This window comes from Peromyscus leucopus, chromosome 3, assembly GCF_004664715.2.
Source record: "Peromyscus leucopus breed LL Stock chromosome 3, UCI_PerLeu_2.1, whole genome shotgun sequence".
Taxonomy (NCBI): domain Eukaryota; kingdom Metazoa; phylum Chordata; class Mammalia; order Rodentia; family Cricetidae; genus Peromyscus; species Peromyscus leucopus.
In genome coordinates, this window is record NC_051065.1 from 109,642,841 (window position 1) to 109,659,105 (window position 16,265).

Genomic DNA, 16,265 nt, shown 5'->3' on the forward strand with positions numbered 1-16,265 from the left:
ATGTTACCTCTGGTAGGTCAACTGGAAGGTCACATATCCGAGAATTGGTGGGCAACACAAATTGGACATGATGCATAGGGGGGGGGGGGGAGAGAGAGAGAGAGAGAGAGAGAGAGAGAGAGAGAGAGAGAGAGAGAGAGAGAACACAGTTCAGTGGACAGGGAAAGGGCTTGGATCTGTAAGGAATGGTGTCCATGAATCTATCAAAACACAATGTACAAAATTCTCAAAGAATCAATTAAAAAAAGAATTGGAGAAACTTCTTTTTTGGTCCTCTAATGTGGACGAATTGCTAAATGGTGTTATTAATAAAAAAAAAAATGGAGCCAGAAATTGGGGTTAAAGCTGAGAGATCAGAGGAATAGGCCAAGCCACAAGCCAACCTCACCTCACCACCCTTCGGTCTTCAGAAGAGACCTACTTCCTGTGTACCCACACCTATAATCCCTTCTGTTCTGCTAACTCATTTCCTCTCTCCGCCCAGCTACATCACTTCCTCTTCTTGCCCAGTTCTGTCACTTTCTGTCTCTCTGTACAGACCTCCAGACCTTTATGGTTAACTAGTTTTGGAATTTAAGGCATGTGCCACCATGCCTGGCTCTGTTTCCAGTGTGGCATTGAACTCACAGAGATCCAGACAGATCCCTGCCTCCTGAGTGATAGGATTAAAGGCGTGTGCTGCCATTGCCTGACCTCTATGTTTACTATAGTGGCTGGCTTTTCCCTCTGATCCTCAGATAAACTTTACTGGGGGACACAGATAAAATATCACCACACTCTAATACTGTAATGAAGCAGATGCATTTGGGGAATGGCAGTAATGGGCTGTAGCTGCAGTCCATCGTAGTTCGTTTTCATCTAGCACTCGGCAGGATGAGGGCCAGGTGGTCATGGAAATGTTGTCAGCACCTGGGTTGTTTTTGTTTTTGAAGCTTCCTTCCTTTGGCTATGAGGGAGCCACTATTGGTCATAATGAGCTTAGTGGACTGTGGGCTAGGCAGTCTGTGGACTCTGAGGTACCCACTTCGTGTTTGCCGAGGGAGCAAACATTCCCGCTGAGAAGTCCCTCCTACCTGACTGAGCTCTGCCCTGGAGGGGAAGAGCTCAGAGAACTGGCAGTCCACCCGATACTCCCAGAGCTGCTGGAATTTACAGTGGAGGGAACTGCCCTGTGGGACAAAGGAGGCCGTGGGAACCCAGCCGTCTGCTGGACCTCTAAGTTCAGAGCTCTACCTCCTTCCCCACAGCCAACCATCGGTGGAAGGAAGGTAGGTCTAGGTGTCCTGTGACTGCCAGCTACGGGTTCGGAGTTCTCATCTCCTTTCCCGCAGGCAATCAAGCTTACTCCTCCTCAGGGTGCAGAGCTACTGGCCACTGCTTCTGGGAGCTGAAGCCCCCTGATGTCCAAACGTCTCAGATCTCACCTAACCCTTTGGTTGTCATCCCTCGAGACACTGTGGCAGCGCTGCCAGGCTGCTTCATTTAGGACTGACCCTCAGTTTTGAGTCCCCAGATGTGGTGATTTGAATAGGTATGGGCTCCCTCAGACTCATGTGTTTGACTGCTTGGCCTATTGAGAGTGGCCCTATTAGGAGGTGTGGCCCTGTTGGAAGAAGTATGTCACCGTAGGGGTGGTCTTTGAGGTCTCATATAGGCTCAAGCTATACCCACTTGGGACAGTTCTCTTTCTGCTGCCTACAGATCAAGATGTAGAACTCTCAGCTACCTCTCTAGCACTCTGTCTGTCTGCCCACCACCATGCTCCCCGCCATGATGATAATGGATGAAATTTCTGAAACTGTAAGCCAGCCCCAATTAAGTGTTTTCCGTGGTCATGGTGTCTCTTCACATCAATAGAAACCCTAGCTAAGACACCAGAGTAACTCAGTCTTAAATCACAGAACCACTGTCAAGATGGCCCCTGGGTCTAATGCTCTGAGACATGAGGAATGCTGCCATGGATTTCTCCTCTGGTGCTAGGTCCCAATCCAGAGTGATAGTTTTGTTGAAAACATGCACTGAGATTCAGGTGTCTGAGCTCTGTTTTTCCTCAGACTGATGCTCATTGCCAGAGCCATCTGGCTCATTTTGTTGTGCATCTTTGGGCTCCATTCCCTACAGGGAGCCAAGGCTGGAGTTGTGGACTCTTTTCCCAATTGTTTCTGTTACCATCTTCTCCATGCTTCTTAGCTGCCCTGTCACTTTTTTGATTCCCAATCCCCTTCATCCTCCTCTCCAGAGAATACAGTTTCTTTTTGTTACCTGACTCATCTCATCCAGTCTCGCAGAAGAAGCTTGGAAACCAACATCTTATCCCAGAAATACCTTCTGGCAACTCTGTAAGTTATATACAGAGATGGAATTGACTGGTCACAAAGAACACCACCTTGTTCTTTATAATCTCCTGAAATATTTATGTATTTTATTAAAAGTCTGCATTACTTTCATAAATTTAAACACGTTGTTCAAGACAGAGTATCGGAAGTATTCCTACCCAATACTCAAATGTGGGGTGTCCAGCAAATGCCAAGCAATACACAAACTTGCTTCTGCAGGTCAACAAAGATGTGGTCAACCAAAACAGTAAAAAGACAAGAGTGAGAACAAGGTTTATGAGCTCTGATACCTATGTGTGAGAGAAGGTATGGATTTGTAAGCTTCAAGAAAATGAGATAAATTACCTGGGTACACATTTCAACAGGCTTTTACATGTATTATAAGGGTACACTGACAAAAAGTAGTGACTAGGCAGACTGGAAAGAAAACAAATTCTTTCTTACGAAAAGTCAAACAGTAAGTGGCCTGGGCCCAGGCAAACCAGCTCTTGGATTCTCTTGAGTGAGATCCCATGGTTACAGGGACAGGAAGGGCACCAATGTCTAATGACTCCTGCCCTCCTCTTTCAGTCTGAGGGGCATGATGCTCCGAGATCAGCTTTCTCCAACTTAAACCTACATTTCCTTCCCCAAGAGCCATGTAACCCAGCAGCGGCTCTGTAAACACTCCAAACGCTGTTCTGTTGAAGTTGGAAATTGGGAACAAGGCCAGCTAGCCCTTCCATTTGGGTCACATTTTTACCTCTGATCTCCACCCCCAGCCCGCTCTATGATGCCTCTGTCACCGGGTAAGTCAAACCTTCTCTCGGTCTATCCAACCACCACTCTCCTCACTGGCTAGATCCTCTCAAGTCACTATCACAGGCCCTGGGCCTCTGTACCTGCTGTCTTTTGTGCATTTTTCCCCTCTCCACAAACTATCAACTCTCCCCATCAAGTAGGTATGTCTAACTATGTATGTATCCACCTTCAAGTGAAGCTCTGAGACCGATTCTCCAGATCAAAACACAGCATTTTGGCTGCCCGTTTCAAGATGAGACGTTCATCAGGCCTGTCCCTAGTACAAATGCATGACTCGCTGGTTTTGCAACTAAGGGAAATGCTAACTGCTGGCAGTGTTGCTCACTGAGGACTGCCTGCTTGCCAGGGGAGTTCTGAGCACTTGGCACTTATCCTGACCAACTCTGTGAGGCATGCTCCTTTAGAGGGGAGGGAGGGAGGCTGCAAGAGAGTAAGGAACCCCCTGGGCAGATAGCATACCCTTAGGAAGGGACTCATCCCTTGGGTCTGAGGAATTTGCTATTACTAGGTTTCTGCACTATAGCACACTGCTCAACTTTTCATGTGCATACAAATTAGCACAGGATCTTGTTAAGTGCACATTCTGACTTAACAGAATGGAGGTCTGGAGTGGGGTCTGAGATTTTATACTAATCCCCCCCCCCCCAGTAATCATGAGGCAGCTGGGTTATGTATCACACCTTGAATAGCAAGGCACTTTCCCATGACAAAGACACAGCTCCCTTTTCATGGGCAGAATGATAGTTCAGTAGTTGCAATCATGGGCTCTCAAGTGATGACGTCACCCTGACACATTTGAGACCACATGGAGATGAAGAAGATACCAATCCAGAAGTAACAGTGGTAATGGAATGCATCCACTTCCATGTATTTTTACAGTAAAAATGCATTAAAAAATCTTTCACAAAAGAAACTTAAAAAAACACAAGTATGCTATTGAGTCCTCCTACCCCCTGGACATTCTTTCAGGCATCAGTTGTGTGTGTGTGGGGGTCCTAAATGGTTTGATTTAATCATACAAAATACTCATCCATCATACCTCATCAGCACTCATCATACTCATCAGCACTCGTACGTGAAGTGGAAGGTTGGGGAGATAGGCTCACAAGAATCAGTTCCCAATAAAGGTTACAGTAGATTGAAGAGAATTCTACTTTTCTGCTTAGTGTACAGTTTTCCGTACTTTGAAAGTGCAGTACTTTCAAACCAGATCTGATGTACGGAATTAAGGTTAAATTGCTACAGCAGAATTCCCCAGATACCGAGACAGGCTCAGTTTAAATGCTCACTACCATTTCTTACAACGAAGACAGACATCTTGATGTTAACTTCAGGATACAATCCAAAATCCATCCCTGACTTTTACTTGCTTATAACCCATAGCCTGTGATCAAGAGAATGAACCAGTCACATCACGGACTGCGCTGGAAGTAGTGAGAAACATCCCAGCTGCAGAGCCGCAAGCGTGACACTCAGGGAGCTGATGAACTAAACATCTCCACTGAGTTGTCTTCCTCAGCATTAGTACTGTAGTCAATGCATGCTTGTAGGGAAAACTCTGCTAGTAAAAGTAGCAATCACAGACTCCCGCCCCCTTCAGCTACAGAGTGTACACCGTGTTTGATCCAGGAAAGGAACTTTGATCATGTCCACATAACTATAGCTACTCAGTGTAATGTTATGTATAAACCCTAGGTCAAATCACGCTATGAACAATATAATGTTTATCTGTGCATAGTGTTTTGTAAAAAAGAGTGGCCCACACGCTGCTTTTCATCAACACAGAAAGAGCATTAAGCAAGAAATAAACGAGTGAAGAACAGAGAATGCAAATGGATGCTTGATTATTCATGAGCAGGCTCTCCATGGAGAAATGATAGCCCCCACAAACTAAAGCTTTACTGATTACTTATATAGTCTCCCATTTTGAAACAACTTTACACACCTGATTTAGTTTAAACTATATTCCCAAGAATCAGTCTGTTCATATTCAGAAATATAGACACATATGACATTCCTCACAGCTAGACTTTTGTCATAAATTCTCTTTTATACAAAAAAAGGCAACAGTTGTTTAATTTTTTTTCCAACAGGCTCTATTAATTACAATTTTAAACTCTACATACAATGATTGGCTGTTTTTTTTTTTTTTTTCTTTTTTCTCCCCTCCCCTAATACAGTACCATGGGAACAACAGTGATTGACTTGCAAAGTTTTTGTGTCTGAATGGGAAATGTGAAACAGTACTACAGAGATACAAACGCACTGTCAGCAGTGGTCTGCTGCAGCGGTCGGTCGGTCCAACAGGTCCAAGCAAACACTTTGGCTCAGCTAGGCAGTAATCAATCCACTTAAACCACTTCTCAGGGCTACAGCTGACCCAGCCACACCTCCTGAGGGTTCAGAAAATGGGTCTATCTTAGAAAGAAAACCATTACATTTTATTTTGCTGTCCCCCCAAATAAAGAACAGGGTCATGGGGATGGAGGTTTCCCAGTTTCTTCCTTACCCTTCCATCCTTTAGACTTGGATTGCGCTTTCAAAGTGCATAGTCAGCTATTAAGGGAATAAGCAGCCCCAGGGCTTTTTAAATATCACGAGAGAGGGTTCTTCCACCAACGTCCATTCCTCTGCTCCATGAGATTATGCTAAACCTTTCCATGTTGGAGACAGTTACATCTCCCTCATCCCAGAAGCATAAGGTCCTACATTCCATCTCCTCAGCTTCATATTGGACCAGACAACCCAGAAGCAGCTTGTCTGTTCCTTCTAGAGGATGACAAGCTGTGGCGGGCACTGCTGTAAGTGAGATGTATTCTGTGGTGGAGCTGATGAACCTGACCATCAGAGCTAAGGCTGTATTTGGTTAATGGCAGCCAAGCTTCTTGTTTCTGCACCTTCCTGGGCCAGGGAGAGCACAAACCATTCTTTGAACCAACTGTAACTCAAGATCATAAAGTTTCTGAGCGCTGTGCACTGTAGTCATAAATATCCTTCATTTGCAGTAGTATTCTGTCACACAGCCTGGCCACCCTAATCCATCCTAAAAGGTCCTCAGTTTGTACAAGTAGAAGTTTACTTTTTGTGTTCTGCTTTTCTGAAAAACAAGGGTTTACAATACAGCACTATATCACTTCTAACAGTTTATACTGAGTTAGATTTAATTGCATTTACTTTGAGGACATGACCAACAGCCCCATTTTCTAGAAGAGAAAGATCTTGCCCCAAAGAGGGAACAATTCTCAACAATTCTATAGCTTGTGAAGAAACAAAATGTACATCCCTTTGGGCCATTATTTTGGCAAATGATTTTCAAAAAAAAAAAAGTATGCATTTAAAAATACTTTCTTTAATATTATACATCAGGCACAAGACTTTTCATATATATTTTTTTCTTATAAGATTTCAAATGCATAAAATGTCCATTACTATTCATAGGTCTGTCAGGTGTCAGATGCTGCCTCAGGTAAGAAACTAAACTATTTCATGTTTGCGACCTCCCTCTTAGAACCTTTGACACGGTAAAGGTTGCAATGTGACTCAGAGTCTCAGATGCTGAGGTCGGTGCTACATTCTTTATAAGGCCGCCTTCTCTGCTCCGGGGGATTTCTGGGGCTTCTCCCGGCATCAGCCTTCAGACCAGCCTCCTCCTTTTCTCGGTGGCCAACCTTGTCATCCCGGTTCCTTTTGTCCAGAGACCGCTCTCGCCTGCGCTCCGGGGACCTGGCTCTCCTCCTGTCGGTGGACTTGGCTCTCCTCTCAGGCGAGCCCCCTCTTCTGCGCTCTGGGGACCGTCTCTGATCCAGGAGTCTTTCGAGGGACCTCCGCCGGCGGCTGGGGGAGCTGTCTCTTCTCCGGGTGGGTGACCGCTCTCGCTTCCTCTCAGGGGACACCTCCCTCCTCTTCTCATGCCTCTCCCTCCTTTCCAAAGTGTTGTCAGCGCTGCGGGTGCCTTCCCTGCGCTTCTCCGGAGACCTCTTCTTGGGGCCATTGGTGGCTGTCCGCTCCGGCTGTGCGTCTCTCCATGCATCGGGTGGCCGGTCTTTGGGCCGGCATGCCCCACTGTCGGGTTTTCTAGAAGTTCCATTCCAGGTGTGGTGTTCGTTGGGTTGTCTGCTGTGCTCCCTGCTGCCTTTTGGATCCTTCGCGTGTGCCCGCTTTTCCCCATGTTGTGATGATTTGTGAAGATCGGGTGGGTAACTGGACTCCAAGGCTGGATGCGGTCTGCGGTCTGGCGGCCCGGGCCTCACTTCCGGAACACCTTGTGCACCGGTGGAGGGGCCGTTCCGGTCGCTGCTGGGGTCTGCCAGGAAGAGAAATAAGAACAACATTTAACATGAAGGTCCTGGGCTCCTGGCCCCGGTTCCCTCCCACACTTGACTCATTAGTCACAACAAACAAACAACTGTTAAAGCAGATTCAAAGCCAACTGAATCTGGGTTAATTTAAGAATGACTGCAACTAGTTAGGATTAAAGACTAGCACTAGGGCTTTCAACATCTAGCTGACTATTCCCCACGCCCTGAAGACAGACCATCCAAGACATTATAAATGGTTTTAGTGTTTAAAAGGCAGAACTGGAAGGGTCTGTCAAGAGGTACCAGAACTACCACACCCTGACGAACACCTACTTTCCCCTGGCCACCCACCAGCTCTTTCCCAGCCTCTGTCTTTCTTCTGTATCCCTCCAATACCATTTTATTTGAACAATACTTGTTCTGCTTAAAATTAACCTAGAACACAGACCTGGATGGGCACGAGGAAAGCTTTCTGAGGGTTAAAATTAGTTGCTGGCTTATCTGGATGGTGACCTAACAAGCAGGAGGACGAGCCACTGAGGATCTGCATGTCACAGAAAAAACTTCTACTTTTAGAAAATGATCCAGGGTATTGGGCAAACGGGGTTGTCTAGGCAACACACAGGGCAGATGTTAACTGTCAAATGTGACACCAGCTTGAGGGGCCACTGAATTACTTTTATACTTTACTATTTTACTTTCGAGTAAAGTGAAAAAAAATAAGGAACTGTATTTTAAAAAGCTTTCTGCCAGAAAAAAAGTGAGGGAGGATAGGATGTTAGATGCACCTTTGAAGTGAGTTGGGACTTACAAAATCTCTACATTTAAAACACCTTTCCTTATGATGTAAGGAGCAACCATAATGATATGCAAGAGCTGTGGATTCATCAGACTGCTTCTCAGTTCACTCAGGCACCCACAGATCTAAATGCTGGACAGCCCATGACAAGTCCCACTTATCATAAACTATCTGAACTGACACCACAACCCTTTAAGGCAGCATCTTGAATTTATGCGAGCCTTTGCAAAGCGGGATGTTTTGTTGCAATGATAAAACTATCAAGTTTTGGGTGCCATGAGACAGTCAGGACGACAGTAACCAAATGGTCTGTCTCATGAAGGATCTCTCCAAAGCCAGGGCAAGCTCAGCGAAGGGAGAGAGATAGATAGCTTAGAACACGAGCCCTCACAGTCTTAATTCTTTTTACTGCGAAGGGGGCTGCTAACACTCATTTTGGGTCAGCGGTCCCTCTTTAAGTTGACCAACTGTGGTGCAAAAATGTTTTTTAAAAAATGGGTGTGCAATCTGCCAAGAAAACTTTATTTACAACACCAGGTTGTGGTTCACAGGCTGGAGTTTGCTGAGAGACCCCTGAACAACCAGGAAATCTCCTCTTCCTGTCCAGCAAAGCTTTACCCACCAGGGAAGAGCTCCATGATGAGGCTCGTTCTCTCTAAAGGCTGGGTGTGCTACTGGGACAGAGACAAAGTCATTCCACACTTGGGGGAGAGAAGCACTCGAGCTGCACAGCTAACCTACATTCTTACTCTATTCTCAAGACAAGGGAGTGCAAACCTCAACGGGATCAGCCATGTACTTACAATTCAAAGAACGCAGGGTGCTCAGAATGAATTGCCAAACATATCAAAATAGAGCTAAGCAGAAGCAATGAGGAAATTAGGCCACAGCACAGAAACACCTAGTATTGATTGAGCTACAAACCGTAGTTTGATTATGGCCCATAAGGTAGAAGCAAGCCTCCCCGAGCTTTTCATTTCTCATACATGCAGCGATATTAGGAGGTATCATCGCTGTAGGAGGGAGGGCCCAGCACCAAGAACAGTCAGAGAGAAGGAGAGAGAGAGAAAGAGAAAAAGTTGAACATTTAGATTCCCTATAACAAGAAAGAAAGAAAAAAAAAATCTTCATTTGTTAACATAGGGCAAAGAGAGTTTATTTGTCCGGTCAGTCTAAGGCAATACCCAAGGCTGCAGGGACCGACCGCAATTGAACAATGACCTTTTTAGATAGCTGTAAGATGACTCCAAAACCCAGATGATGATGCATCCTTTTGTTTTTTTGTTTTGTGATTTTTTTTTCAAACAACTGGAACAATGACAGGCTGGCATAGGAGAGCATTAACAATAAACAACCAAAGAACCAAGTCCCCTCCCGCCCCCCCCCCCCCAATACCGCGGCAGTTAAATTAAGTACAAAAAACTCATTACAAAAATAGCCTCACAGAGAAGCAGGTTCCAGTCAAGTCAGAAAAATATTGGAACTTAACATATTATAACCCATTTGTAACTCTAATCAATAGAATTAGAGAGATTTAGTCCAAATGACGCATGGAAACATTACAGTAGCACAACCCTGGCATGTTCAACCCTTTGTGGAAAACCATGTAGTTCAATGATCTTTATTTTTAGCCCAAAGAACATTTGTTAGTGTTGGATTTTCATCCTCAGTGCAACAGACATAGGTTTGGAGAAGATACACAGGTTACTGACGATGGCCCTCAAGTGAGACATCACATCCAACAGAAGCATAGGAAAGACAGAAGAGGGAGACATGTTACACAGGATCAGTGGTATCCATACACCGAACGGTCACAAGTTCAGCACAGGGTGCAGCCGTGGCACCTGATGTTGTCATTAAGGCTCCCTCTGATTGGACACCCACCCTCCCCCTTACCTCAGACCCCTCACATTGTGCACCGGTACCAATGTCCAACACCTGGAAAGGCTGCCCTGCGAAGGAGCCACACTCTCCTCCTTGAACTATGTCTGAAATTGAGCATTTCACTGAGCCCAAAATGCATCTGGGAATTGTGCAGAAAGACGTTCAGAAAAGAGGGTGATAACAGATAAATCCCGAATAAAGGGGACCAATGTATATGGGGATCTTTCAATCACAGTTTCTATAGAAACTTTTGTAGACCTTTGGTTGGGAAAAAAAGCCCTACATCTAGGGCATAGCTTCCTTTTTTTTAAAATTTAAAATTTTAAACAAGAATCTCAAATAAATAGGACATAATTATCACAATATACAATATTTTGCCATCAGAACACTAAGCTAGGTAAAGAGCATTGCTGTCTACTCAAACTATGTTAAAGATACGACAGAGGACCTCTTCGTATCACCTGGCTTTCCTCATAGGAAAGGTATAGTAGCATGTTTCCCTCCTGATGAGCGCTGGGAATCGATTTCATCCTTTATCATTTAAAAACATATGGCTAATAGATCAACATTTGTTTGTTGTTGTTTGTTTGATAGTGTGGGCTCAGGTGGTCTGATTTGGGGTGAGAGACCAGTTGAGAGGGACAGAGAACTGTCATATACAGAGTCTAAACAAAGTGAGCAAAGCCCCCCAATCTCAAAATTTCACACCTCTGCAATAAAGTAACAAGAAAAACAAAACAAAAAACAGAACAGAGCAAAACAAACAAAGAAACAAACCCAACTAGATATTGTGCCTCAACACCAGTCAGGCAACCTGCTTCTTTAAAGGACTGTGTAGTCATTTGTGCTAACAATTGGATCTGAGAAACAGTTTGGCACAGTTCAACAAACATTCCTTCGCTCCTGGTTGGACTAGACAGAATGTTCTCTCTGATTATCAGAAAGGGGGCTATCAAGATCTTGTCTTAGGCCATGCCCCAGTCCATGTAAGCAAGCAAAGGATGAAATGTGTAGAGATTTCAGAACAAGCGCGGCAAATAACCACATGGTGCGAGAGGCTGGTAAGACACTGGTGAATTGGGGAACAAAAAAGGACTTTCCTGCTGCCGTTCTGGAGACAAACTCATGGAGTCATGCCAGGGAAGGAAGGGATGTTTTCATAGTTTGACCCACCATATTCTGGGACTGAGCCGTCTCCCCGCCTCAGAAACAGACGAACTCTGCGGCCACCATTCTTTATCAGTTCTATGGCCCGAGAATGTTTCATGTTTTTGGTGGTCTCACCATTGATCTCTAGAATTTCATCACCAATCTGTCAGAGCAAGAGACAAAGGGAAATGGTCACACCAGGTTCTCATAAGCTATGGAAGTCTTTTTGACTCAGAATTCTTCCCCTCACGGGTTCCCCACATACACATTAGGCATATTCCAGAATTTCTTCTATTGCTCAGGATGTAGCAGTGAGAATATTCAACCCCCATGGCACTTAGATTCTAATGAGGGAAAGGCAATTTGCGGGAACACTATACAAGTAGTATGCTACACAATGTTAAGTGCTAACGGCAGCAAAAGAGCTGTAAGAGACTAGGAGTTACTGAGGAGGACACCGCATGGCCCCGACTGAGGGTCTCTGCTCCATGTAGGGACACTTGGGTGCAATCTCCTTTACTCTGGATGCGGGTTAGAACTAGTGGGTTGTCTCAAATCACAAGAATATGGTAAATGTGACAGGGTATCAGGTCAGGGCGTTACAAAATAATTGTCTTCTGTCTTTCTTGTCCTTTGTTCTCTCATTTGCTCTCTCTGATGCATGTTGTGGGGTGCCTACTGTGGTCAACGTGTTCCCCAAAGGCCCTGTGTTGAATGAAGACTTTGACCCATAGTCTGCGATGCTAACGATCAATGGTAGCATAAAAGGAAGTTAGGTGACTGAGGGCATGTCCTTGAAGGGGATGCAGGCAGCCTGACCTCTTCCTCTCACTCTTTCCTATTTCCCATGAGGTAAGGAGTTTTGCTATGCCATACATCCGTTCACCTCCCTATAACACTCTGCCTTCCAAACAGGCCTCAAAACAGGAACCTCTGAGACTGTGGGGCACGATATGCTTCTCTTCATTTTAGGCTTATTTCTGTAGGCATCTGGTTCTGAAATCTGACTAATATATCACCCTACGGAGTTCCATGATAAGAAAAGCCCGGTGTGGTGGCGAATGCCTTTAATCCCAGCACTTGGGAGACACATTAAAAGCCAGGCGGATCTCTGTGAGTTCACGGCTAGCCTGGTCTACAGAGTGAGTTTCAGGACAATCAGGGTTACACAGAGAAACTCTGATTCAAAAACCAAAACCAAAAACACAAAACAATAACGACAATAAAATTAAAAAAAAAAAAGAAAAAAAAAAGAACATGAGAGAAGACTCCAAGACTCCAGCCACAGGCTGACAGGCACCCAAGCCTGGAAACAGCCACATGAATGAGCTCAGAAGAGAAATCTTCCATGTGAGTCTTCCACATACCTTCCTAGGCACTGTGCAAAATCAGAATGAACAAAACAGGCCCGAATCTGATTCACACACTGCTTATATTCTAGAAGAAAGAAGAGGCAAAGTACTGGCTTTGGAATCCACGCCACGAGCTTGGATCCCATCTCATGTCTGTCAAGTAATCGATTCCAGGGCCCTTCAACCTCCTGCAGCTCAGTTCTTCAACTACAGAGGGGGATGAAAACAACCTCATGCTACAAAGCTCAAGGAACCAGGGGATAAATGTGTCTCAGGAACTGTGCACAGCTGTATAGTGATGCTATTTCATACTATTAGAAACTGTTTCTTCCAAATAGCCATCTTTGTCACTGCTTAATTCTAAAAGCTATGCTCTGCTTCCTCAATTAAGAAAAGGCTCTTGCCGGGCGGTGGTGGCGCACGCTTTATCCAGCACTCGGAGCAGAGCAGGCGATTTTGTGAGTTCGAGCCAGCTGGCTACCAAGTGAGTTCAGGAAAGCAAAGTACAAAGAAACCTTCTCAAAAAAAAAAAAAAAAAAAAAAAAAGAAAAGGCTCAGTTTGGGGCCAGTGAGATGGATCAGTAGGCCAAGGCCACAGGCAAAGTCTAAGGAGCTGAATTTGATCCCTGGGACCCACACTGTGGAAGGAGAAAACTGACTCCTGAAAGTCATCTTATTGGCTCCACATGTATGCCTATAGACACATATTCACGTATACAAGAAGCAGAATAATATACAAAAATAAGAAACAACAAACAAAAAGCCAAACACTTTAGTCTGAAAATGGAAAAACAAGTATAAACACATTATTGAGTTCCTCACTCTTGGCTTAGTGTGTGTGTGTGTGTGTGTGTGTGTGTGTGTGTGTGTGTGTGTGTGTGTGTGTGTGTGTGTGTGTGTGTGTGTGTGTGTGTATCTTTCTGCTCAGGCAGCTTTTCTTCCTTTCCTGATGATCTCTTAGCAGCTACAGTGGTTCCCTAAGTGTTTCAAGTTATGTAACTTACCTAAATGCCATGATTTGCCTCTTTTCAATCACCCAATCCACACAGATAATAACAAACATTAAACAGCTCAAAAGAACAGAGAGCCCTGGGTCTGTGTCTTTTCAAATTCTCAGGCTGGGTATGCCCAAGCTGTGACATGAGGGCACACATGGCTGAGGAAGGCTATAAATGTGGCACAACACAAAACTCTTACTCAAAACTTTATGAGATTTATTTTTGGCAATTTGGTTTTTTTTTTGTAACTTGATTTCAAGGTTCTGGTATGTGACCTTTGTAGATGATAATGTTGTTTCACAATTTTAAAAGGCTTGACACCCCTGTAGCAACTCCCAGTGTATTAGAACTATTGACCCCATTGGGGTCTAGGGTTGACTGGGAGTCTCTGCGGCTAAGGACAGGCAGCTGGTGACCAGCTAGAGAAAGAATGAGCTCTCTACGCAGAATCTATAGGGCTACTTGGATTTCCTCCCTTCTATGCATTCTGCGCTGTCCAGTTTCTTGTGATAGGATGTGCCTACTGTAAGAGAGTGAGTCCAGAACAATGGGGAAGGCATTAAAAAAATACCCACTTTAAGTATGCTTTAGAAAGAACCATGACAGGAGCCATACATTCAGTGTCCTGAGGGCTGTGGAAATGTCAAGCAGCGACCACAGATGACACATGTACAACCACTCTAGCCCCCTCTCTACTTACCCTCATCTTTCCACATCTTTCTGCAGGACCATCCTCTGCTAAGCGCAGAACATAGAGGTCCATATTATACTCTCGTCCCCCTCGAAGACTAAAGCCAAATCCCTTGGCTCCTCTTTCCAGTTCCACAGTGTAAAAATCTTGCTCCTAGTTGAAGAAATGAAATGCAGTCATTCTGGGGGAACTTGGATCCCCACCCATTTCTCTTAGTGACCTTGCAGAAAGGCACAGACTCTAGCTGCAACTCCCGTCTTGTGACTCTTGTTATTAATCACCGAGGAGTTAGGAATCCTGCATCTGTAAACATACACGAGCATGTCTTGACACATGCATGCATTTACAACACTCAGTAAGGCTGCAGTTGACATTTGAGGCAGGAAAATTTTCCATTTCATTATCCCAACCGCTGGCTGCTGTGTTGCTGGATGGCCCGCCCATACCTGGTAAACGCTAGCGGGGCCCTAAGTCCGCCTTTAGAGATGAGGGCCCCGGTTCCATTCTGCTTGGAGAAGGCCAGCAAAAACATTTACCTCTGGATCACCCCTGTTCCTCAGATTTGCATCACTGGCTGTTACTTGTGCATTCCCAACCTGAGGACAGGGCTTGCGCTCTAGGGGGTCTGATCTGAAATTCACTAGCTAGAGGAATGTCTCCTGCACAAAGACACTTGCTCGGCAGCAGCAGGTTTTGAAAAGCATGAGGAGCGAGACACTAGCTGTCTCGCTCCTCTGATCACTGAGTCTTGTGACAGCCTTTCTTCCTTCTCCCTCAGAAAAGAGCACCTAGGAATATTTTTCAAAGGCAGTAAAAACAAAATGTCATTTTCTAGACAATCAAATTTGAGCACACATCTGGTTAAACCACCTCCCCCCCCCAAAAAAAAAGGCTGTTTATTTCCAAATAAGGGTTCTTTGAAGACGTCTTCCTAAAGCTAGCTAGCTTCAGGAAGTTGGAGGGCAATGAGGAAGATGGACAGAGAAGGGGAAGCGGCCCTCACCTGTGCAGTCTGCGGTCCTTTGAACTCAAACTGAGAATCCTGCTTTGGTTTGGTGGTATTCCTGCCAAAACGACAGACACACATATAACAGCCATCCAAGGGGAGACAGGAAAGAAAAGCCAAAGATGTGGGTACATGAGGCAGGAGCTACTTTATCCCTTCAACAATGCTGATGACAACAATAACTGTAACAACAGAGGGCCCAAGCCACAGCTGACCTTGTTTCCTGGGTCCCCTGCTGAGAAGGGGCATGAGTAGTGGTGATGGTGGCGATCTTCTCAGCATTGGTCAGCAGTGTGGCATTTGAGGACTCTGTAAGGCAGAGCATAAAGACATGAGGGCCTTAGAGAAGACATCAACCAACTGGGAGGCATGCAGAAACCCTGGACCGAGATGAAAAAGACTGACTTCTCTGTCTCCATTTCCAAGAGTTGACTAAAACTTCTAAACAATCAGGTGGTCCGTGAACCTTCCCGAAGACCATGCGCGTCCCACAACTCTCCTCCCCACCAGACATTTCCTTAGAAATGTAATGGGGCTTACACAGCTGGATCACCCCTGTCCTGCCACTGAAAGGTGGCGGCATGTGCCATCAGAACACTGCGCCACACTGGAGTTCACGAATTTTACAGGATGATGATAAACGGCTTTGCTAACTTCTCTTGCAATTTACCGGCTATATTTGGCTGAGCCTGCTGGATTTCCTTGTCTGAATACGAAAACTCAGAAGCGCTGTGCCATCTTGTTAAATACACAGATCTACTTTCTTCCCCATTGCTTCTAATGAAGCCCAACTGAAAAGATGGGATGCTTGACAAATTTCATTTAGTATCTCTTTGAAAGATTAATTTTAAGACTTGCATTAGCATAACCAGTGTTTATAAATATAAGTCATATAAATTATGAAGCCACCTTAATGTAATGAATACAATTATATTCATATGTAAATTGACT

At 44.9% G+C, this 16,265-nt stretch overlaps 1 protein-coding gene across 26 annotated transcripts in view; it reads right to left on the minus strand.

Moving 5' to 3' along the window:
- Nucleotides 1–4,964: 4,964 nt before the first annotated feature.
- Magi1 (membrane associated guanylate kinase, WW and PDZ domain containing 1) overlaps nt 4,965–16,265 on the minus strand; it is a 653,433-nt gene continuing 642,132 nt past the window's right edge. For 18 of the 26 annotated variants that reach the window (XM_028855222.2, XM_037203933.1, XM_037203931.1 and 15 more), the window contains 5 exons: nt 15,530–15,623; nt 15,312–15,372; nt 14,318–14,461; nt 11,292–11,430; nt 4,965–7,440 (listed from right to left, as the gene is read on the minus strand). In XM_028855222.2, the coding sequence (XP_028711055.1) occupies nt 6,686–7,440; nt 11,292–11,430; nt 14,318–14,461; nt 15,312–15,372; nt 15,530–15,623 (1,193 nt within the window). In that variant the 3' untranslated portion in view covers nt 4,965–6,685. Of the gene's footprint in view, nt 7,441–9,158; nt 9,248–9,626; nt 11,431–14,317; nt 14,462–15,311; nt 15,373–15,529; nt 15,624–16,265 lie in introns of those variants that run through there. The other 8 variants (XM_028855270.2, XM_037203932.1, XM_037203935.1 and 5 more) reach the window with 2 other exon arrangements.